Below are 17,493 nucleotides of genomic sequence, written 5' to 3' on the forward strand. Positions count from 1 at the left end.
TTTCCGAGATCAGCTATCCTCTTCCCCTATTCAGGATTATCTTGAGACGTGTATGTTGCTTGGTTCACTTTCCAGAAACATCATTCTTTCATTAAGCTTCCAGTTTGAGTACAACAGCGACTGTAACATTAGTTATGAATGTAAGGACTCAGAGAGCGAGAGAGAAAGAGTTGATGGTGTTTGAGTGGTGGGTGGGGACATGATTCTGTCCTTTTGACCCTCTGCGCTAAAGCAATTTACATGTAAGTTTAGTGAGACTTTATAAGGATACATTAAGCAGGAATCCATCTTTAAATTATTTTTTGCAAGCAGGGCAGGATTTACTGTACTGCTGGAATAAAAAGCTTGTGTGTTGCTTGTGCTATAGTCACCATGGAGATTTTGTTTGGGCTCATGACAGAGTTGGTGTGATCGTCTCACTGCAGATCTGTCATTCAGTCTGTCAGCAGGGCTCCAAAACACAATTGCCCTCTTCTCTGAAAATATGGCTGACATCTGAAAAATTCCTCCCAGCAACAACAGTAACAAAGATATGTAATTATAAGATAAGAACACGCTGTCGACGTTCACTCAGTAATGGAGCCCTGCTTGCGTTACACACACATGTGGCTCTGGAAAGTACGATATATTCAAGTTGAGTCAGGATATGTGATTGCATCTGTTTATGTTCCAGTGAGCAAGGGAGCACAATGAGCTGCATCTGAATATTTATAACGCGCCTCTGATGTTAATTGAAAGCAGCCACACATTGTCAAGGACATCTCTCCCTTTCCAATTGATGCCTTGTGTTCCCTTGTGCGAGGGGACGGTTGAATGACATTGGAGTGATCAAAAATAGCACACTGGCTTTGCATGTGGACATAGTTGTCACATCATGATTCGCTGTAGCCAAAATGCTTTCTTGCACAGAGAGTTTCCATTGGACCAAAGTGTATGTACAGTATATAACATGCGTACACAAAGAGAATGGTGAATGAAGGCACACAAAATTTAAAGTACAAACACACAAGACACTACAAATCACTCAGGGTTTGTAACAATAGATTAGTGCTGAAATGAAATTAATCATTAACAATTTAGGTTATCTATGAATCGTTTACGTTATACATGATGCCAAGTTTTCTCTGGTTTCAGCTTCAGAAGTGTGAGGATTAGCTGCTTTTCTCTGCTTTGTATCATTGTAAATTGAACAACTTTGGGTTTTGGAAAATGGGCAAAAATGCAAAAAATGTGTATTAAATATGTCCTGTAAAGCCTACATTTCTTCTTTAGGACATGATGTGTGGTAAACCGTTTCAGATCAGTATGTTTGAGCTCCTAATTATAGGTGGAGCTGTCATTTTTTGTCCACATACACGGCCTGTTTTTTGTTCCCATGGATGTTTGCCTGATAAAAGCAGAGAACATTGCATCATTACATTTGTGGGAGTTTGCAAAATCCAGTGTGTGGACCTCTACTTTTCATTTTTCCCCATTTTATAGACTAAAATATAAACTGATTTGTCAATAATGAAAACATTTGTTGCCCCCTAGAATAGAAGTTGGAGATCAATGGGACTTCATACCATCATCTCAGTGAAACTGAAAAATGCCAAAAACAAATAAGAGAGCAATAAGGGAGTTTTCAGCAGCCTTATGTTAAGGTTTTACACTAAATCAACCAACTGATAATAAGATCTTGTCATCCATCAGTCACTGCTGCTGCTAATATTTGATGCAGAGACATTGTCATGGGGTTTAGTAGTGAGTTGACGCCCCTTGATAGTAAAAAGCAAAAAGGATTTTCTCCCAGCAATGTTCACTGTCAATGTAGAGGAGACTGATCTCCCAACTCAAACTGGGGCATGATGAATAAGTAAAAGCAGCCTGCATGGGCTTTTAAAAGACTCCCCGGCTCACCCAGGGCCCTCTGTGTCACCTCAAGAGAGTCCTGCTGCTACCGCCATGTAGCTAACAAGCCACCACTACTCCTTTTTTTAGCTCCACAGAATAACAGAAACAAGAGAAATGGTGGAGGAAATCAGGGAGAGAGAGGTAAAGGCAGAGAGGAGAGAGAGAGAGAGAGTTTTGGAGATGGAGCATTAGTGTTCAGCTGAGGAGGATGATTATTTCTTGTACTGCCAGCTGTAATGTTTAGAATTAATTAAGAATGTTGTGGGATCAGTGCAGAGATAAATACCGAGCCAAAATCAAAATTTACCCCTAAGAGCTCCTGTTGTGTGAAGTTAAAGAGAGATGAACGGGAAAAAAGCTGAATACATTCACTCAGGTAATGTACATCAGTATAAGTTTGAGGTATTTGTTCTTTACATGAGTATTTTTATTTTATGCTTCTTTATATTTTTGCTCTACTCCACTAAATTTCTGAGGGAAATATTGAATGTTTACTTCACTACATTTATTTGACAGCTGTAATCACTAATTACTTTACAGACTAAAACCTTCCAAACATATGTTCATCTTTTAAAATATAGTCAAACTACCCAACAGAATATAAAGTGGAAGTAACAGCCCGCACCCACTGTTTACTGTAGGTAAGGCTTGCAAATGAACCAATAGGCATCATAGTTTGGTTGTGTCCCACTCACCTTAACAAGGGAAAAGGCTGTTATTTACTGGTTGTGATGCTTATGTAAACTATTCACATTCTAGGTTTTGATCCTTGACTCCCATAAAGTCAGACAGGTTAGTGACATAGTTGGAGAAAAACCTGAGCAAAGATTTGTAGTTAGAGTTTAGCAGTTTCATCCTGTTTTATTTATTGGTTATTAGGCTGTTGTAAGCCCCACAGTTGCTGTCAGTTACATCAAAAACCTGAGAAATTTCACTGATTAGTAGGATTGCTGTTCTGTAATGAGCTGTCATATTTGACACCTTCTAAATCCTCAAAACATGCATTTTGTAGCAGAAATCGTGTAGGCGAACCTAAATTCTATAATCCATCATAAATCTTTGACGCAGTTATTCACATCAAATATTATTAGCTTCAAAACTATTTTTAAAGCTAATAAGAGACTTTGAGAGTCAGATAAATGTAAGTATCACAAAAACTTAAAATGCTGCGGACACCTTCATGCATCAGTAATAATATTATAACTCTGGAGCAGGAAATTCTACCAATATGTAGTTTTACTTTGGATACTTAAGTACATTTTTCAGCTAATACTTCAGTACGGTTCACAGATATAATACTTCTCCTACCAAAAAAGAGATAGATGGGCAATGAACAACAAAGACAAACAGAGACAAGAAGTTATGATAGAGGTAAAATAACTGCGTATGTGATTTATATTACAATGAAAGACTGATTGAGTTCACTTTTTGCGATAATGTAATTCTCATAATTACACCAGTTGACATTCTTGTGGTCTGTGAACGACAGACAGATTAAAAGTTTTCTCATTAACTACCTGAACTTTTATTTCAACATTCGTATAGAGCAATTAGGAAACTCTTGACTCCCCTTTCCTCCCCTTCCTCTTTTTAAAGTAACTCTTCCCATTCATCCTCCAGGGGAAACAGCGCATGTGATTAAATCTCTGCCCTGCCAATTAATTCATGGCTTCATAAATATACAAATGTGCTATCAAACTGGAACTAGATCATCCGGGAGAGTCGGGGGAGCTCTCAGTCTACTCACTGTTGTATACGACTCTATAAATTATCTAGCTGTTGATGTGCTGCGCTCCTCTAAACAATGCCACACATCATCAAGTCTCAGTAAATCATCAAAATATACACATCCCATTATTAAGCAGATGGCATCAAAGGGATAGACCTTACTTGCAGAGATAAATACTGAATTTAATGATTTATGATGCATATTTGGAAAGTTAAAGAGAAAAGATAAATTAAAATTTAGTTTATGCTGTCAAGATTAGCCTCAGCCTTGTAAGTTTTCCTTATCTGGTGCTACCATGCCTCAAATAAATGTGTTGTTTGTTGTCAGTTGAGGATCATTCACAGGTTGGAGGTCTGACTCATATGTCACCCTGGGATCATTTATTTCCCAGTAAGTCTTAATGTTTGTTTTGACCTAGTTCAGCTGTTAAATTTGCAGGATTTAGCGAGACCGTCCTCACTAGAAAGCAGAATCAGTTTGTTTCTATCCTTAAACAATCCATGAATACCCCCAAAAAACCTCTCAGACAGGAGGACTAGGATTATGGTTCACATCCAATCTCCTACCAACAGTCAAAGAAAGTGTCAAAATAAAAAAATCACTCACACGAATTGTTCTAGTAACAATCATATGGGTCATTTTGGAAAGGACGAGGTGATGAAAATTATCATATGTTAGGACTCATGATAATAAAGTGCTATGATGGCCAAAACTAAACCATAAAAAAGTGTTGATATTGTCGGGAAAACAACTTAAATACACACAACATTTAGCAGATACACTCAGTATAAGTATTTTGCGTCTTGGCAGATATATTCATTAATGTTCATGAATGAGGTTTCTTCATGATACTGATAAAAACTGTAATCAGTGTGGAATGTCCAGTATTTGCCGTTGCAAATTAGTAGTATATACGTAATGTCTAGGAGACAGGGTTGGTTACGAGGGTAATGATAAACAACCTACTTTGATTTTTAGCTATGAGGACTCATTGGATTTACCATAAGTACTCAATGACATTGATATGCTGTACTTTTCCTTATTTTGGAATTGTTTCCCAGGATGTAGAGGTAACATTACAAATGGCGCGTTCAGAGCACGTTGAAATCTGGACCTTTGACTTTCAGGGGGCATTTTACATATATTCACCTCAAGTTTTGGAACTCTGACTATGTTTCACAAAGACATCCAACATTATAACAGTATATAAATGACAGAAAATCACAAAAAGCATGATATGTCCTCTTAAAATTACAAAAGTTGATGTTATGAATTATTCTTAAACTGTAATCATCTCAGGTACGGGTTGTTTTGTATCTGGCACCTACTGCCTTTTCTGTCTTCAATCTAACAACTGCAAAACTAATAACATACTTGAACAGCGTTGACTATATCTGACTAAGGTTATGTAATAATGGGCCTTCCAATATGCAGTGTGAAGCTGCGGAACATTGAGGTGACATTAAATCAGATTTTGTCCCATTAGGCATCCCTCTGGTGCCCCCGACTGTTTTGATGAGCTGTTTGGAGTTCTGCCAGGCAGCACAATCCTGAGAGAGGAGAGCGAGAAGAGGGAATGTCGTTTTACTTCATCACAAACTCCACTGTGAGGAACAGTCAAGCATGTCTTCAATGCCTCGTGCATTATTCAAACACAGTGTTGAACAGCACTTCTCCTCTTCCTCTCTCTATCTTTTTATTTAAATCTAAAAACCAATATGTTTTCCACTGTTCTGTTGGAACAAATATGTTAAACACTGAATCGTATTGAAAAGACCACATTAAAATCAGTTACCATGTCAGGTAAGGTGCGTTTATGATAAGCACTTGGAACACAGATTTGTAAGATAGTGTGTGTGTGTGTGTGTGTGTGTGTGTGTGTGTGTCTGTGTGCCTAACTGTACTGCATACACTGGCAGACAGAGGAAGGGACAGAGATGGTATTTACTTGGAGTGAATGAAGGAAATGTGACTGGGGCCAATGACATTCACGTGTCTCTGACTCTAAACTCAATTAAGAGAGTGAAAAGGATGAGTCAGTTGAATTGTTCTTTCTAAATATACAGCAAAAAACAACAAACAGACAGATATCATTCGACCCCCCCCCCCCCCCCCAACAAAAAGAAAGATTTGTGATCTTACAGATTACAATATTGCTGTTGTAATTTTGTCTTCTCTTTGTTGCCCAAAGACTCTCTAAGTCTTTAACAGAATTTGTGTGTGTACATACATTAGGTGTGTACTGTGTATAATTTTATAGATATTTATATTATTTATTAATGTACCTTACTAAACATGTTCACTGTCATTTTGTCATGTCATTTTGAAAAACCACAATGGAGAAATCACTTTTGCAATCAGAAATCAGTTTGTGAATGGAGCGTTGTATTGCAACTGACTATCAGCTGTCAGTAGTCATGGGTTTCCTGCCTTGGCAAGAACATCCCCCAAGCATTGAGGTTAGCCACAGCAAATCAATTCTCAACCTGTGGAAAACATCCTTTTTCGATATGATTTAAAGGATAAGGCTGGCGATATTCCATTTTTTTCTTATTGTAAACAAATCCTATGAAAGGACCAAAACCAACAATGAACTGATCCTACTAACAAGTATTGTCTGTGAATCCAAAGCCTGATTTAGCTTATTCCTCTGTGCCATAGAACTACATTGTTGTCCAAAAACATTTAAAAACACATCAGTGAGCCACACTGTTACACTAGGTGACATGTGCCTTCATTATGAAGAACATGGTAGTTTATTTTGAGTCAAATTCGCCATCCTGGTGCTGTAAATACTCACTAGAGTGCGAAATGTGTATTAATCCACAGCTGAAAATAGTCCCCCTGAAAATAGTAAATGCACTATTTACTCCTGTTTGAGTAAAATTTGCTTAAAATTACATTGCCCAGCTGATTTAGTATATTACTTAACACCTTTAAAAAAACAAACTAAGATTTACGTCTTCAGTGAGAATCAGTAGGAGAGCTGAGTGCCATAGACAGGTAAAGAAGTCTGAAAGTGTTGAAAGAAGTACTAATGCATTGTTAGTTTTGGTATATGCATGGTATTTGTTGACAGTAGGAAAAATGTAGAATAAAGCCAGCATTGTCCTTTAAATTTCCACCACCCACTGTGTATATGGTCTTTAATACTGGTCAGTGAGTTGACTACAGTATATTTTTGAAGCGGAGTGGACAGTTCACTTACCTTTAGAAATGTGATCGGTGGTAGGAAGACACCAGAACCAGGGGGGCAAACATCAGGGTCAGCAGGAGACAGCTTTAACTGCTGTATGGCATGTGCTTTACTTTCAGGATAGTCTCTGTACCACCCGTCTACTGCAGCCCAATCTGTAGGAACCTATATGACTTTTAGCTTGAGGAAGGTTCTACTAGTTCAATCACACTGGTTTCATGGTGCCCTCCTTACATTCTCACACTGAATAGTTGAATGCCTCCCTTTTCTTGACTGATGGTAATTGTGGACAGAAAGGTCAGAGACTTTGACCTGCACACACACACATATTTTCCTTATCCATCACCCTGAACATCCCATGTGTGCAAGGTAATTGGTTCCATGGTGAGTCATACCTAATTGGTGTGTAGCTGTCAATAGCGGCAGGTATTTGAAGGCAGTAGCCCAGAGCCCATATGGAAAACAGAGAGACACAGAGAGTAAAATGTAGCCTGAAAGAAACTCACACTGGCACAAACTCAGAGACAGAGTAGAGCTCAGAGCACTGCTGTTTATCTGTTAATTTGTTTTTCAGTGTCCCCTCCACTGGTGTTTTCCATTTCTCTCAGAGCCCACTGGCCATCTGCATTGTCCAAATTAGCTTGGTGGGGTAGAAATTCTCGCACGGAGGGTTACACAAGCAGACAAACAAGCAAGCTGAAGGGACTATGTAAAGCCTACAATTACGGTCGAGGCGCTATTGTTGAGATTTCCATCCTCTTAAATTGAGGATTGCTGCAGTGGATTTGAGATAAGCCTCTAGCCAGTGTTTCCACGGTAATTTAACATAGTGCAAGAGGAGAGGTTGTAGTCTACCTACTTGTAGTGGAATCTCATTATTTAAATGAAAACAACACACATGACCTCGAGTTTTGCTGTTTGCTGCTTGCTGTTTTGTTGTGCTCTGGCTTTCTATCATCATGCTTTGCTGTTGTTTGATGGGAACTCGCCCATTAGTTTCCATCTAATCACATACAAATCATGAGAGTTAGCCCACAGCTTTTCCACTTCATTTCACTTTCTTTTACTTCATGTTACTGCTGTTTATGCTTGCTTCTCTGTATGTTCGAACATTTTTTGTGTGGTTCTGTTTTCATGCTGCACATCCTCTATTATCAAACTGCCCCTTCAGAGGTAGAAATTACAAATCACTTTGCTTATTTTAATCATTTTGATGAGTTCGAAGATTCGTATTCACTGACAATATAGTTTTTTACTAAGCTGAACAGTCACTTACTGTGACATTAAGCCCCGATTCTGACTGCCTTCAGTTCTGTAGTAAGTTTAGTATGTTCAGTATAGGCCTATACAAGAACTGTATTTAAGGTTAATAGCTCACAAGCCATCTATTTGCCACCTTTGAGTTATAACATCATGATCATTTATGAGGCTTTCATGGTCTTTCAGTAAGCTTTTAACCAGGCAGTAACTCTATATCACTGCTGAGCTGCCAGTGGTGCTTTCAGCCACCTGTGACAGGAGCTCCACTGCTAAAATCTACTGATTTGTTTGGCGGCAATGGTGAGTCAGTACAGTCAGTTCAGTTTGAAGATTTAGTGTCTGCCCTGTCATTCATGAAAAATCATGAATGGCATGGAGAATCTGTCCTTCTAGTAAAGCTGCATTACTGGAACCTGTGTTGTTTATGTTGTGTGAAATTAAATTACTATAGGTGTTGATGCTGCTGGTCTTGTGAAAAGTTTTATGGCTATGTCATTATGAAGCTATGATATGCAACAACCCAATATAAATCCCTTTTACCCCTTGTTACAGTGACAAGTACTGACTATTATAACTGTCTGGCAATGTTTCTGATTAAATTATGACATACTTTTATTCTCACTCAAATATTATTCATAATCTTTCCGTTCCCACTGTGATCTTTATGTCATAGCCTCTTGTTTTTTCTCTCACGTTCCTGTAGTGATGGATGGGCAGACCGTTATGAGGTTGTGGAGGGCTATGAGCAGGAAGCAGAGGGAGGAATCACCATGAAGCTGCAGTCTGAGGTGGTCAAGTCCTTTGATGACTACTACCTGAAGCTGCGTCTGGACACCAATACCAGGAACCCTTGGTTCCCCGAGTTCTGGCAGTACCGCTTCCAGTGCCGCCTACCCGGCCATCCACAGGAGAACAAGAACTACAAGAAAGTCTGCTCTGGTGGGTGGATGGGTGGTTTTTTTTGGCAGTAATAATTAGGCAAACACTTTTATTTTTCATGTATTGCTCTCAGCCATCATCCACTGTTCTTTCATCTAGCTGTCAGTGAGAGAAGAGGGTTAAATTTGACCAGAGTGCTCAACTCATGAATAATAACAAAAACTGTGTATTTTTTTTCCTCTGTTTTCCTCCCTTAATATTCTCTCCCTTTGCTCACAAAAGGTGATCACGGTAAATTGTGTTCTTGTTAATAGCACTTAAATCATGATTCAAATTACTCAACTACAAATTCAATCAAAAATAAAAAAAAGTAATCAAATTAATACTGCAATCAAAATGTTTTGTTCAGCATGCTATCGAATAAACAATAAAAATAACATAAATTAGTGGTTTGTAATAAAGGTATGCTTACAATGGCAGCACAGTCATAGTTGCTTTTCTACTTTCTCTTATCGTTTTGTATCACACTTTTACAAACTTCTTTTATCCCAAAGACCTTCAAGGTGGTAAGTGCATTTTTCTAGCCACTGCTATGGTGATGGCTTTTATCGGAATTGCACCTGCACTCTGTAAGCTTTTGACTCCTCCAAGACAGGCAGAGTTTGACTGATGCTTTGTTAAACACAACAGTCTCTGCAATGTCTCTTCTTGAAACTGCGATTTTTGTCAAATGGGGGGGATGGCTCGATCCTGGTGGTCTCAGGTTCTTGGTTGGAGTTGGGATTGCATCAGTCAAACTCTAATGTGGAGCACTGTATGAGGAATAAAAAGAAAACAGCCTTACATGTTGAAAAACTGCACAAAGGAATGGCTCACCCTGCACACATTGTTCACCCAAAACCCCTGAAACACTTGAAAAAAATGTATTGAGATATATCACACCCTTTGTTGTCTATAGTATGTGCATGTTTATTTCAAAGACAAGAAATATCAATATTTTGAATGCACCGTCTGAAGAGGCAAAATGTAAATTAATTGCTAAACATTGGAAGAAATCTCTTCATGCAAGAATGAAAAGAAAATGTAACATTTCCTACTTTTATTTAAAGTTTCTCATCCTCAAAAACATCTGAGTCTGACTGTGGGACAGTGCCTATAGATGTCTGATAATGAAATACTTTTGCACTACTTGGCATCCACAGTCTTTGGATTTTCCCTAACAATGGTTCTCCACATCTGTGTCCTATTGCGCCGTAGGACATCATGTTCTGATTTCCTTGTATGTTAGTATATTTTGCTGCAAAAGAGGGCTCTGTTTTGCAATAAATTATCCACGTCTGGTTCAAATTTCATCATGAATTGTGGAAAACACCAGGTTTTTTTTGCAGCACAATATTTATTATGCTTTTATCCCCACAGTGCACTTTGAATACAGCACAAAAACACCATACAAACAAGAAAGCTTTTTGCAATTGTAATTCAAAATTCCTCCATCCTTTTGATCTTCTTTTCTTTTCTCCTCTAACAGGAAATGAGAGTCTGCATGAAAACTATGTTCAGGATAGTAAGATGGGCTTTGTCATCAATGCCATCTATGCCATGGCCCACGGCCTCCATGATATGCACAAGGAGATGTGCCCGGGGCAGACAGGGCTCTGTAATGCCATGGACCCTATCGACGGTAGCAGGCTGCTGGACTACCTGCTCAAGACATCCTTTGGAGGAGTCTCAGGGGAGGACATTTATTTTGATGAAAACGGAGACACCCCAGGAAGGTAAGAGGAGGGGGAGGACTAAGGCGTTTAGAATGTATGAGAAGGCAGGAAAATTTATATCATAAACCTTGTTGTAATCTGTAAATTTCTTTCCTCTCACACCTACTCATTAGCATGTGTGCACATGCACATATGTGCACATAAATCTTGAGCATGGAAGGATGTAATTAGTTTGGACTGGAACAGATTCAGTTGATTGTCTGCTGTGGCAGCCACTTTCATCTCTCCTCAGTCCAACAGACAGCATCTGACAGTCAGAAAACACAGCCGTGTCATTCCTTCGTCAGCTAGAGGTTAGGTGGAGCACATCCTGGTTCAGTATAAAAATGAGGCCGCAGTGTGCACCGGCATGAGCTCTTGACGTCACACTAACAGGGTTGTAAGCTCTTCAAGTGACTTTGGATAAGAAAAGAGGTTTGCTAAGCTGAGAAATTGTTATCATTAAATTACCTGTCACTCTCTCCCTCTACCATCCCTCTATATCTCTCTTTTCCACACTCTTTCTCTGTCTGTGATCTTTAATTCCCCCCTGTTCTACTCTGTCCCCCATCTGGTCTTATTTTTGTTCCTTTCTTGCTTAATAAACTCCCGCTCATTACAGTAGTCCTTCGTCTCTTCCTCTGTCCAACCAGGTATGACATCATGAATCTACAGAGCGTGGGGGATAGTCGCTATGACTACATAAACGTGGGCTCCTGGCATGAGGGCATCTTGAATATCGATGACAACAAGCTGTGGATGAACAACAGTGACATGGTCCGTTCAGTCTGCAGTGAAGCCTGCTCTAAAGGACAAATCAAGGTAGGGACCAAATCTTCCTTAGAGCAAATACTTAAGTGTTAAATTAACTTTGCCAGTATTCATTTAGTCTGAAAAACCTGAAGTCTGTAAAATCAATAGCCATTAACAGTGGTGAATTTGCTGTGTGGCTCTGGGGAAACACTATCTGAGTGTTAATTCAACACCATGCCAGTGTGTATAAGTAAATACCAGCAGAGTTAATTTAACAACCATTCTGCTATAAGTAAGCCAATTTTCTATGGCAACAAGTAGATATGTTTGGCCAGTGAGACACATACAAAGAGTTTCACAGTTTTTTTGGTTCTTATCATTTCCAAGAATGCCAACACAAGTGGGATACCTTTGTCTGTGCTGGAGAGTGCTTTCCTCAAGTTGTCTTAGAGGGTCTGCAGTCACTCTGGCAGCTTTGTGAGGCTGTACTTAGGAACACTGAACTAAATTTTAACATCAGCATGTTAACATGAAAACTGATGTATAGCTGATGTATAACAGGTAATGGGAATGTCATTAGTTTTGCAGGTATAAAGCCAAGTACTGGACAAACTGAAAAGTTGATCTGTTGATGCCGTTAAAGGTTAAGAAAATACCAAAGTTACTACAATTCAACCTGAGGGGGACATGTCACTCTGAACCTAAAAGTGTCAATCTGCTGGTGCCGCTAGATAAAAAGGCAGACGATCACCAAAGTGAGGATTTATCCTCTAGGAACATGAATGTCTGCACAGAATTTTATGACAATCCATCCAACAGTTGAGATATGTCAGCTTGGACCGACATTGCCATCCCTAGATCCACGCTAAAAATAAGTGTGCAATCAGTTAAGACAGAGACAGTATTTCCCCTGTGCTCTCAAATAACTTTTTTACCGGTAACTATGTCACCGCTTGGATTTGATTTGCCATTCTTGCAATGAATCTTGACCCTTCCCATTTCCTCTCCTTGGCAATCACCCAGCACATCCTCAGCTGGCCAGCAAAACTTTTAGGATGTGTCTCTTTCTGTGTCCTCCTTTCTGAATTGCTGTGGTATCCTGCTTCATCAATTATATATTGAGTACAAAAATACACACATTTGCTCTGATTAAACAGTATTGAGAAATGTTCTGATTAAAAAACAACATATATTAGATCAAACACAAATTTTAAGTTCGCACAAGGTGTACAAATGAATCTCTGTGGCTTTCACCCTACCTGGCTGAGAAGAGAGGCCAGTTTCTAAATAATAAATGCTGCTTTTGAGCCCAGTTTGAAGAAATGCCCTAATTTGCTTCATCCGGGGCCGATTCTTTTCAGTCTAGCTATATACTAAGTCGCCCTGAGGGAGGGTGCATCCTCTCTCTTGGCTGTTCACGCTTCCCTCCTCTATCTACTTTTGTTTCTTGCCCCACTTATCACCCTGTTTTACATATCAGAGCGCTGGTAACAGTTTCTCTGGGAGCAGAATGTAAAAGCAGCTGGCCTTGTTGTTTTATTAACAATATGTCTGGGGCTCAAGAAAAGAAAGCTCCCTATCAAACACCAACCTCGTCTTAGATATCCTCTTGATGCTGTTTACTTATTTAGGTTGCTTCACGTGCGTGTCATGGTTTGATCAGTGTTGTGACTGGTCACTAAGAATGTCTGTGACCTCTTGTTATTGATGTCTGGCCTCTCTGCAGGTGATAAGGAAGGGCGAGGTGAGCTGCTGTTGGATCTGCACCACATGCAAGGACAATGAGTACGTCCAGGATGAGTTTACCTGCAAGGCCTGTGAGCTGGGATGGTGGCCTGATGATGACCTGGCAGGTAGGAGACACAAAGTCAGAAACTTTGAGCCAACCTATTTTTATTTTAATGAGCAATGTTCATCCATATTCCCTATTTCTTACACCATAACCAACCCACACTCATTATTTTACCCTTTTCATGTATTTGCTCTCAGCTAACCTACCTCTATGCCCACTCCCTTGTCAGGACATTTATATCTTATAACACCAATCTCACTGAAACAACACAAACCCTTTTTTTTTTTTATCTGACAACCTGTTTCTCTCAAAAACATATCATCCACCACCCATAAGCCTGTTCATACTTCACACCCTGACACCTCCATTCGCTGATGCTCTTCATCATCCAGGTCCTATGACCCTGCTCTCTCATAGCTTTCTCAACCTCCACACTGCTCCCCCTAAAAAGTGACATTGCTCGCTTCACTCCTCCCTCCTCTTTGCCTTGTTGTGACCCAGTGGTTGTTTTGACAGCGATTTATAGAGTTGAGAGGAGCTCTCAGTTCCCAGGTGTAAAATCCTATTACTGCCATGAGAGGCTTGGGGATACATTTCAGCATTCTGTCGAGAAAGACATTCTTCCTTCACTCTCATTACATGTCCCTATCTGGAGAATACTAATAGAGAGAGTTGGTATCCTATTCATAGAGTGAAGCTGAACTATCCATATGTTCACTCATTTTCTCATTTAGGGCAGGATTTTAATTTTTTTTTTTTTTTTTTTTTTTTTTTACATAATTTGATGATGACACTTGTTTCTCTTAAAGTCTTATGTGACTTTCCTCAAAAGGCGGCACAGCAGAGGAGTGAGCTTTGTTTTTGAATTATTCAAAGGTCTTCTCAGAGCTTAGATATGACAGTATAGGTTTTAGAGGAATAAGGGATTTGAGGATTTTGTAAGAACAGATACAGATAAGTGCATTTCATCTTTGCCACCCTTGTACATTTGCACGTAGTGAAGCTGATGGCTCAGTTAAGCTGGGTGGGTGGTCAAAAGAAAACAGGCAACAGTTTGCTGCAGTGCCACTCAAATGTGCTTCTGTGTGCTTTTGCAGAAGTGCTTTTAAATAATACTTTAGTGTGATAAATGGTTTACACGTTGATTTGAAAAGTATCCACGCTTCCTGAGGCAACAAGTTATAGGTTATTTTAAAATGACCAATTTTTCATGATTTGACATATTGGGAGTTAGCAGGCAGACCAGAAGTAGGTTTCTCCATGCACAGCCTCGCCTGTGATGGTAGTGACTGTAATGCTATTAGCAGCAGCATGTAATTTATGGACTGTTAAGCTGGGGAAGTCTAGGGATGTCAGTTTTCTCGCATTAAGCCCTACAAACTTCCTCTGCATGTTTGATGACAAGTAACAATGGGTGGATCATGACAGAGTTGACACACATACCCACATGTCTGCACGTACACATTTGGCATTTCATGAAAATGAGAGAGAAATCTGACAGAACTGGAAATTTGAGATGTGTATGATGACACATGCAAATGCGTTTCCAAGCAATTTTAGGCTAGCTTAGAAGACTATGATCTCTGCTGCACACCTGACTTCCCTAGTGTCTCCAAATCTGTGTTGCTCTCCCCTCTCCCACCTCTCTACTCTCAGCTCATTGGTTCTTTTATCTTTTAGCTTTTTACGCACAAAAACGATTACCAACAAAAGATTAATGTGACATCTCCTTTGCTCTCCCCAGTCTGCCAGCCCCTGCCTCTGAAGTATCTTGACTGGGCGGATGTGGAATCCATAGTCGCAGTGGTTTTCTCCTGCGTGGGCATCCTGATCACCTCCTTTGTCACCTTCATCTTCATCCAGTACCGTGATACCCCTGTGGTGAAGTCCTCCAGCAGAGAACTCTGTTATATCATCTTGGCAGGCATCTTCCTGGGCTACATCTGTCCGTTCACCTTGATTGCCCGTCCCACAGTGGCCTCCTGCTATTTGCAGCGGCTCCTGGTGGGCCTGTCATCTGCCATGTGCTACTCCGCCCTGGTGACCAAAACTAACCGCATCGCCCGCATTCTGGCAGGCAGCAAGAAGAAGATCTGCACCAGGAAGCCCCGTTTCATGAGCGCCTGGGCCCAGGTGATTATCGCCTTTATGTTAATCAGTGTACAGCTAACTCTGGAGATCACGCTCATCATTCTGGAGCCCCCTGAGCCCATCAAGTCGTACCCGAGCATTCGTGAGGTCTACCTCATCTGTAATACCAGCAACGTGGGCATGGTGGCACCACTGGGCTACAATGGCCTGCTAATCATGAGCTGCACCTATTATGCCTTCAAGACACGGAACGTCCCAGCCAATTTTAATGAGGCTAAATATATTGCCTTTACAATGTACACTACCTGCATCATCTGGTTGGCCTTTGTGCCCATCTACTTTGGCTCCAACTACAAGATCATAACCACATCTTTCTCTGTCAGCCTGAGTGTGACAGTGGCACTGGGGTGCATGTTCACACCAAAGATGTACATTATCATCGCCAAACCAGAGAGGAATGTCCGAAGCGCCTTCACCACATCTGATGTGGTGCGAATGCATGTTGGAGATGGAAAGTCTGCAGCTCCCTGCGGGAGCAACAGTCTCCTCAATATGTTCCGCCGGAAGAAGCCTGGATCTGGCAATGCCAAGTGAGTGACCTTTTATGTTGTTCATCTTGCCAGATTCTGTGTTGTTTCCTGAAGTAACTGACTAGAGACAAAATTATGAGATGCCTAAACACTCAAATGGTGCAGCAGGCTGTCCAAAGATGATTTTTTGGCATTTTTCAAATAATACCATCACGTATTTGCAAGTAATATGCAGGTGCCTCTTTTTAATAATATCACAACAATATTTGAGTGTTTATGCATGATGTTAATGTTCCAATTTTAACCAGTGCCCCAGTCTATGCTAAATTAAGCACATTTTGAATCATTGATTTAGATACACAGTTGATATTTATGTGGCCCATCCCCCCACCCATGAGAACAATATGATATTGATGAAATTAAGCTAAATTTAAAAGAAGACTCAAGACAGGATGTTCTTCTTTAATAGGTTTAAAGATAATGGGACATGCTAAGGTGTTAATCATTATTTAAGTGTAGATATCACACATCTAAGTTAGATATAAGACTTGCATATAACTTTTTTGAGATTCACAGCAGTGACACATGGACAATTGTCTAAAGTAAGGAGTGGGGAGTATGAGAGTGTTCCTAATATGTTTACATGTTGTCTCTCACCCGTGCTATGCAGCCTTTTCTAGTCTTCTAACCCTTTAACTTTCTGAACTGAGCAGCGTATTGTCTGCAAGTGTAGAGGCTGGCAAATGTTGGCATGGGGGTCATTCAACTCTTTTCTTGGAGAGCTGCACTGTCAACTAAGACTTTTGACTCATTTTATTCCTTTATATACAACCAGAAGAGAAATTTAGACACACATCCAGATCAATCATAAAACGATTAGCTTGACTAAAACTGAAATCTATCACTTGCTGTACACTGTGCAACATGAGAAGTCCACAACAAAGGAGACCACGGAGAGGTCCAAAGTAAAGTTGTGTAGAAACCTTCTGCTTATTTGATCTAGACATATCATTGCATTATCCTTAGCATTAATTAGTAAAAATAAAAAGCGCAGTAAGTAACCATTCTTAAGTTGGTTGACTCTCAGCTTTTTGAGTCATTTTGAATTAATAACCAACACAATCTGGCAGGTTAAACGTATGTGATGACTTAAAGAAATCACTTTCCCATTGTGATTCTGTCATTCTCGGCAATGGTGAAATATGTTTTTGACACTGCAGCCCTCCAAGAAGGGGTTCTGCCACCCTGCTGCTTTTGTTTTATCCTGAATTAACCTCACATTTAACTTTTCTCAGCATGAATACCCCTCCCCTCCCCACCTTCCTAACTAATCACATTAGAGCCAGTCCTAGCTCATTCCTCACTCAACTCTGTGTCGTCTTCAGGCCAGTTCAGGCATCAACAGAAATACTTTGCAAATGCATGCATCCCATTTTAACGATATAAACAAATAGTTAGACAAGACAAAATGAGCAAGATCATAGCTCAATGTTTGAAGCAATTAGGAGATCATAATGCTGTCTGCAGCACATTATGAATCACCATGTTCGTGAGGTGCCACAGTTGATAAATGTAATGCTCTTTAGAGCTCATGAGTGAACCCCTTAGCAAGGCTG

The 17,493-nt window shown here is 40.0% G+C and overlaps 1 protein-coding gene across 2 annotated transcripts in view; it reads left to right on the forward strand.

The window, feature by feature from the left end:
- The window catches only part of grm1a (glutamate receptor, metabotropic 1a), a 32,019-nt gene that overhangs the window by 11,924 nt on the left and 2,602 nt on the right, over positions 1 to 17,493 (forward strand). For both annotated transcript variants that reach the window (XM_044330028.1, XM_044330029.1), the window contains exons 4-8: positions 8,782 to 9,017; positions 10,486 to 10,732; positions 11,365 to 11,533; positions 13,191 to 13,317; positions 15,001 to 15,937. In XM_044330028.1, the coding sequence (XP_044185963.1) occupies positions 8,782 to 9,017; positions 10,486 to 10,732; positions 11,365 to 11,533; positions 13,191 to 13,317; positions 15,001 to 15,937 (1,716 nt within the window). The remainder of the gene's footprint in view (positions 1 to 8,781; positions 9,018 to 10,485; positions 10,733 to 11,364; positions 11,534 to 13,190; positions 13,318 to 15,000; positions 15,938 to 17,493) is intronic.

Source organism: Thunnus albacares, chromosome 16, assembly GCF_914725855.1.
Source record: "Thunnus albacares chromosome 16, fThuAlb1.1, whole genome shotgun sequence".
Taxonomy (NCBI): domain Eukaryota; kingdom Metazoa; phylum Chordata; class Actinopteri; order Scombriformes; family Scombridae; genus Thunnus; species Thunnus albacares.